Here is an 8,066-nt window from a genome sequence, read left to right as displayed (position 1 = left end):
TATATTTTAATATACATAAATGTTTAATTCATTATTTATTTATGTGCATATCAGTATCGATGAAATTATTTATTTACATACTTTTATTCTGTTTTCCCTTTTTTTATTTATATTCATAAAAAATGATTTTTTTATTATTTTATTTTTTAAATTATTCTGGTTTGAATGTGATCAATTGTATCACTATTACTTATTGCCCAAGGTTGTGACAGATTGTAACATTTGTTAATAAATAAATAGTTTTCAATTTTGACATATTATTTATTTAAACAATTTAATTTTTTTATGATATTTGACAGTTTTATATATCAATCATATGACAATCTGGAATTTTTGTATGATGAAAATAATTTAAAACATAAGTACAAAGTCCAAAATGTACTTGCTAATACTGGTTTATTTTCTTTTTCTTTTGTTTGTAGATGATTTAATAAAATCTCAAGTAATTAAAGAGACTATCTTATAAAATGTGATTATTCATTTTTAAAACTTTTAATTATAGATCAACTTACATTATCAAGCATTATATCAACAAATAGAATAGTTTAATATACAAATACTATAAAAATAGTTTGTTTATGATAAAAAGAGTATGTTTTATATCCTGGCATGACCATCTCCGCCATCTACATGATTTTAGCCACGATGGGTGGACTACTTCGGTTCATCCTCCGATAGAACAAGGCGGCGGACTTGCGTCCTTTTGTCGATCTACCTCCACGAGAACATTCACTCAGGACAACAACCACAACCATCAATCATCGGTGATATAAGACTTTTTATTTTTCTTCTTCTCTCTTTTGTTCAATTCATATAATTTTTGTAATAGTTTTAAGTTTGCTTTATTCTTTTTTTTTCTAGTTTGTATATTTCTATATATTTTGTGTTCCTTTTGTTATGTTCACTTATTTAAATTAGCAAAATTCGGCCATTCATTTCTTTTCTTTTCACGGTTAGGTTCTATATACTAGCAAAGGTTCCCATTCCCTAACAGTATTGATGCATTAACTGCATGTAAGATTGTGTTTGTATTGCAATTACAACCTTATTGCTATACAAAGGCATAATATTTTTAAAAAATAATCATTTCACTTTTAATATATAAATATAATTTTAATATAATGTCAGTGTTTGGCTCACGGCATTAATTTACATTTTCAATATTTCCACTATCTCTTTAGAGGTAAGAAATAAATCAACGTTTGATGTATATAATGAAAATGAAATGTCCCAAAACATTCCCTGCATCAAGAATTATTTCATTGATAACAAAATTGATCTTGATTACTGAGATATACTGCAGATACTAATTAAAATATTCTATTTTCGTTTGTTTGGATTTTTAAAATGGTTTCACTGGCGTTAAATTTGAAGGATGTATAACATCCGAAATTCATGTAGAAAAAAAAAAGACCAAATAACTAAGAAAAACTGACTTGAGAAATATGTTAATTAATAAAATTCATTTTCCATAACAAACAAATAGATGCTAAAATATATCGATCTGCTACTTACGGGAACTAGCAAAAGGTCCACTTGAATAAGGAGTAAATCCTCCATACATGGAATAAGGTTTATCCGTCAGATTAGGATGAAATGCTATTTCCTGATTAACAGAAATGCTCAATATTAATTTTTTTTTAAATATATATATTTTTTTTATTGAAACAATATTTTTATAAATTAATTTTTTCGTAAAATATTAGTTATTTATATTTATCATTTTTCATCTAGAATAATGATTAAATGTATCCAATAAATATACATCTAATGGACACTTAGAACTAATTTCAATTCTTGTTTAAGACATTGGATATTTGTGTAAAAATGTCCATATAGTCTCAATATGTTTATTTTCCTATTATTCCACTCCTACGTTTCGGCCATTCTCAATAATAACTTATTTTAAATATCACAGGCATAATGTTGTCAAAAAGTTGCTGACTATTCTACCTTTATCAGATTATATTTTAGTCTTTCAAGCTATTTCTTAGTTGGATAAGGCTTACTTTTTTAATATTATTCAATGTATACATTCTATTATAACATGATAACATTTGCATGTATTTAAAAGGATTTAGTGAATGACATAATTTCTTCCTTATTAAAAAACAATAGTTTATTTAATATCATCAGCTATTTTGCTGATGATATTAAATAAACTATTGTTTTTTAATAAGGAAGAAATTATGTCATTCACTAAATCCTTTTAAATCTATAAGACTCTTCCAGCATAAAGGATTATTAAATTTGTATGTAAAATATTTTATTGATAAAGTGGTGACAAGGTTAAATAAGTGATACATTATATTTGTAAGTAAAACCTATTGCTGATAAATAAAGTGATAAGATTATAATGGAAAGAATAAATTGAATAGTATTAGAAAATTAAATTAGCTGGATAAGAAATAGGTTGACAAAGGCAGAATATCCTGCAACATTTTGACAACATTGTAGCTGTGCTATGTAAAATAAATTATTCTTAGGAATGACAGGAATAGCCGAAACGTAGGAGTGGAGTAATAAGAAAATGAACATGTTGAGACTAAAAGGACATTTTTATTATAATTGATTAATTTAAATGATTTCCCAAATCACACCCAAATCCATAACTGTACTCAAACAATTCCGTAATTCCATTCCTCAGAACACTCGTCAGCTCCTAGTGTCCTCTCTTGTCTTCCCCCACTTCGACTACGGATCCTTGGTGTATGGAGGGCTATCTGCAGGACTAGAGTTGAGACTGAAGAGACTCAAGAATTGTTTTGTAAGATTTATCGTTGCGTTCCCTAGGCACTCTCAAGTCTCCCGCTGGTATTCCGAGTTGAAGTGGCTCTATCCAACCTCCCGAAGGCAATACCTCCTTGGTGTTTTTCTATTCCAAGTTCTTAACATCAAAAAACCTACCTATTTTCTAGATCTCCTCACTCTTCATTCATCCATCCACTCATTAAACACCAGATCCCATCCGAATGATTTATATATGCCCTCCTATAGAACCTCCTTCTTTAGCAAATCCTTCGTCATACGTGCAACCTCCCTCTGGAATTCTCTTCCCATCTCCATTCGCCAGTCCTCATCCATTCTCTCCTTTAAACAACACCTATTCCTTCATTTATTGAATAAACAAACCTCTACATCTTTGTAATCAAATAAATAGGCAGGTATTGATTAACATTATAAACAGTAGTAAAGCCAATATACCAATGTAATTTCATTCTACTATCTGAAAATTTGTAAACGCTCGCCCGATAAAAATCTCACTATATGAACCATATAATTATTCTTAGGGGACATATGTCCCAGAATAAAGTTATTTTTTCATTTCATTTCATTTCAATTATTATCGATTATATTCGATAAAAATTATAAAATATGAATATGTACCTAGAGTCAACTGACTACATTTTCTTTACTTTTCAAACTTTAAACAGCGTTCATTTTTATTAGAAAGGCTACACTGACTCATCTATATAATTAAATATAGAATAAAATGTTGTTTTTTTTGCATATATTTGTCCAAAAAAAAATTAGTCTACAAACATTTGTTAGTCAATTCTTATGCCTAGTTAGGCCCTCAGAATCTATTACCTGGACGACATGAGGACTTGCAACTATCATTGAAGTCCTGAAACCATAAACCCAATGGAAGCACATTCCATTTTTTCCGTATTTTTCAGCAATTCTGACCATGTATTTTTCCATACCTGAACAAGAAATAGTTTTTCATTATTTTACGTTTTATGTTGCAAAATTAAGTATTTTTTAAAATGTTACAACTGTATTTACTTAAAAATACATTCAGTATATTTGATTCTAGATTTCATTTATTTTAATGCTCCTCAAAGTATTGTCAGGAATGGAAGAGGAAGCAAGGTTAGAAAGTAGTGGGTTTGGGTGGTTAGGGAGTTTATAATAGAAAGAATTATATTTGGTCGGGCAAGATTAGTTACATATGGAACATTAAGAGCTTTATGGATGATTTTACTTATGACAAAGTAAGGAGCAATGAGGAATTTGCCAAGAATTTAGGATTGTAAAGATTAGATACGAGATGAATTCGAAGGTTTGGTGGAGTTCCAAAGCTCAACTATTAATTTCCAGATAGGCCTTATTCACTTTAGTATAGTCACATAGAGCAGTCTTTTGTAATAGATTGAAAGTTTAGACCATTTTTTTAGTAACTGTCATAATAGTCGAAATCGACGTGCCGTTGCCTGCCTTTTCAATGTTGTGTGAGGATTCCCAGTTAGTCGTTTTCCAGATGTAGTCCACGCTAGCGGATCTGTTGGAAAGGAGTAAAAGCAATATTACTAAAAGATGCTGTAGGGCAGTTACTTAGTTTACGACGAAGAATTGAGCTTATTTCATTATTTTAATCCTTCAATTTCTAATAGTTTAGATTTTAATCTGTGAGGATTTTAATATGGGATTGGAAAGTTTATCATGCAATTAAAGGGTTAATATATTATTAACTGAGAGTATACATGGATCATTAACATACGTGGTGAGGATAGTGTTAGGATTGATTGGGATATCAGCTTTATAGGCTGTATAAGGGATGGGACCAAGGACTACTACCTTGATAGGACAAGAGGCCAACAGGAGAAAAAAAAGGCAGTTATCTCACCCCTATTTCTGATTACTTTAATGAAAACTATGTATAATTAATAGTCAAAATTGATGAGTCTGCCAAGTATAGGTAGGGGGAATAAAAAATGGCGGCTATTTCAAAGCGATAAAAAAAATTAATTTTTGATTCGGAGCTCTATATCTTAAAAAGTAGGAACAACACAAGAAAACCTAAGAGAACGTCATTTAAAGAAGAGTAAATTTGCTAAAATATGAGCCCTAATAGAGTTATTTACGTTAAATAGTTTATAAAAATGTTGTATGGGACGTACTAAAAGATCAGTAGTTGGTGAACTTATTTTGAAAACTTTATATCTCAAAAACCATTTGACGTACAGATGTCTATTAGCACTCAAATTAAAACTAGTTTAATGAGCTACAACATAGTTTATGATGTTTACCTTCGTAGGAGTAATAGTTTACATGAAATTTGCTAAAATAAATTGATTTATAGTTGTTCGGACAAATTTTCATTTGCCAAAATTATATTCATATGTGAATATCATAAAAATTACTACCTCTACGAGGATAAGTGTCATAAACTACTTTATAGTATGTTAAATTTCCTTTATTTTGAGTGTTGAAAGACATATGTGCGTCGTATGGAGACGCTTAAATAAATCTAGAGAAATATTTTTTCAAAAATCCAATATTTTATACGAACAAATAGAAATTATCATTTTGTGAGTTTATTTTGTCAAATATCATAAAAAATAGAACTCCTACAAAGATAAACATTATTAACTATTTTGTAGTAAATTTAACTAGCTTTAATTTGAGCGCTAGCAGGCATCAGTACGTCCAATGGTTTTTGAAATAAAGTTTTTCATAAATCTAATTTATTGTACGAACAACTATAAATCAATTTATTTTGGTAAATATCATGAAAACTACTATTTACCTTCGTAGGGTAAAGGTCATAAATTTCTTTATAGTCCATTAAACTAGCTTTAATTTGAGTGCTAAAAGACATCAGTACGTCACATAGTTCCTGAGATATAGATTTCCTAAAATAAATTAGCTAACTACTAATCTTTCAGAAGATTTTTAAGAAATTTTGCTTTTTAAAAAGCTATATCTCGAGAACTATTGGACGTAAATAGCTCTTTAGGGCTAATATTTCAGCTAATTTACTCTTCATTAAATAATGTTCTCTTAGATTTTCTAGTGTTGTTGGTAGTTTTGAAGATATAGAGCTCCGAATGAAAAATTAATGTTTTTTTCAAGGTTTTGAAACAGCCACCATTTTTTATTATCCCTACCTATACTTGACAGACTCATCAATTTTGACTAGTAATTATACATAGTTTTCATTGAAGTAATAAAAAATTGGGGTGAGATAACCATATTTCTTCCCGGGCTTGTACTAATAGTACATCGAAAAAGACTCTCGCGAAATACATTCCACGCCCCAAAGAAGATGAGGCAACGTTCACCACAAGATGTCATTGCTGGATAATAGAATGGAATGTTCTGAATCCAAACTGGTGGCCGAATTTAAGTATAATTTTAATTATCCAGGCAATGATATTATCATGTTTTAAAATTACTAAAAATCACACTAGAGAATAATTTGTCACGAAATCTCATTTAAGTCGGAATTTTTTATACGTTTGAGAAATTTATATTTATAAGATTGTGCGGAATGTTTCGTCACTGGCATATTACGATTAACTGAGTCAACAGTAGTACCTTTTTAGTATGCCTTCTTAGTTGTAGTGAATTTTAGTAATATTAATATGTAACTTTAATAATCTTCGCATAGCTCTCAACAAGAGATGACCAAACAATACCGCAAGGGGATAAATTGTCGCTAGTATTCATGAACAATCTGGTGACCGCTCTAAGAAGGTTTATAGGAACACTTAAACCTTAAGTGGAAATGACAGTAAAACCAAATGTGGACGTTCAGATTGTTCGTGAAAGGGCAGTACAAATCGATTATAAGAAAACTACGAAATACGATTATTTTGAATTTGAAGTGGTGGTGGGGGGGGGGAGTGTGCTAGTAATTCGTTCATTTCTTGCGTTTTACTTTATTCTTGTAGAAAAATGCTAAAACAATTGCCAAATAAACTTTCTTCTTTTGATGAAAATTGCACAATATCTTTTTTGCGACAGTAAGACTCATAGTTGAAATAATTCGTCAATATTTAAATTCAAGTCAGTCTGGCATTTGAATGATTACTATCAGTCCATGTAGGATCTGATTTAAGCGATTTCTCAGCGATAAAAGCTTTTTTATAATCTAATCTGACTGTTGCTAGCAATCAATCAGTGCTTTATCCTTAACGATGATGTTAAAGCCCAAAAGAGTATTTTCTTTTCTTTTCTCTTATAATTTACTTCCACCTGGTTTATATATTTTTTGTTACTTATAAGTTTATCTTGTTTATCTTAACCCTACATTTTTTTAAAATACATCGCTGCGGCTCGGCACATACAGCAACATTGCAGGGTCTCGTCTCTCCATCCTTCTGGCTCACCACTCTCCATTTTTTTTTTTTTATATTGACTCGTTTAACACCAGTTCGTCGAAGAAATCCATCTCGGATGAGATATGTTATAGTATAGGTATACCTATTTTTCTGATAGTTTTGTTTCCTTGTTTTTTTCTCTCACCAACGGAAGCAATATTTTTTGTATGAAGGTAAATTCTTTTATTTTTGTATTTATATCTAGAGATTTTTCACTTCAACATTAACTCTTTTATTTTTGTAACAAAAGGAAACAATTATTTTTTTGTTCATATTTTAATTTTATTAAATTTCATATATCATTTGTTATTTTTTTTTTTTATTCTTTAATTTTCTTCATTATTTGTCTTTTTTTAATGTTCATTTCAGGTTCTCCGTCTTTATTTTTCAACTCGAACCAGCGAATATTTCATTCCGGGGGAGAGGTCGGTTTTTCAGTCACGAAACGCCCATCGCCCATCGCCCCAACAGATTTAGTTGAAACAACAAAGAATTAAGATATGTTGATGTTATGGCTCAAGTATCATCATGTTTATCTAAATTATTAGCAGTTTTCTCATACTTACTGTCCATAGAACCCAAGAACAGCGTTCTGTAGAAGTAGTAGAGGTTGCCGATGACAGGGAAACCCAACAGCCCAGGATAGGAATACAGCTTCCGTACTCGAAGCCACAGTATCACACCCAAGGCGAGGTGAGCCAGCACAACTATCAGAGCAGCAGTCACTAACATCTCCATCTTCCTAAAAATATACAACGTAATTTTATCTATTGTTCTTACATTGTAGTTACCACTCTTTTGGAATCATAATTATTGAAGTATAAGTATGATTATTTATTAAACAGAGTGTACCAGCGGCCACGAACAATTCTCAATATTTTCTAAATTATTAAATTTCATAACTAAACTTTTTATAGCTTAATTTTTATTTAAAATTAATTACTATGACCCAGTATT

General features: G+C 30.1%; 1 protein-coding gene across 1 annotated transcript in view; it reads right to left on the bottom strand.

Annotated features, from left to right (window-relative positions):
• Nucleotides 1-7,847, bottom strand: part of LOC106692906 (cytochrome P450 4c21) — a 21,150-nt gene extending 13,303 nt beyond the window's left edge. Inside the window, exons 1-3 of the mRNA XM_014439146.1 lie at nucleotides 7,676-7,847; nucleotides 3,592-3,707; nucleotides 1,516-1,606 (exon numbers count right to left, since the gene is read on the bottom strand). Coding sequence (XP_014294632.1) covers nucleotides 1,516-1,606; nucleotides 3,592-3,707; nucleotides 7,676-7,847 — 379 coding nt within the window. The remainder of the gene's footprint in view (nucleotides 1-1,515; nucleotides 1,607-3,591; nucleotides 3,708-7,675) is intronic.
• Nucleotides 7,848-8,066: the final 219 nt, after the last annotated feature.

The sequence above is a fragment of the Halyomorpha halys genome, unplaced genomic scaffold (genome assembly GCF_000696795.3).
Source record: "Halyomorpha halys isolate HHAL.00 unplaced genomic scaffold, Hhal_1.1 Scaffold78.1, whole genome shotgun sequence".
Classification (NCBI taxonomy): Eukaryota; Metazoa; Arthropoda; class Insecta; order Hemiptera; family Pentatomidae; genus Halyomorpha; species Halyomorpha halys.
Note: the sequence above shows the minus strand (reverse complement) of the source record. Positions and strands in the feature narration are given on the sequence as shown.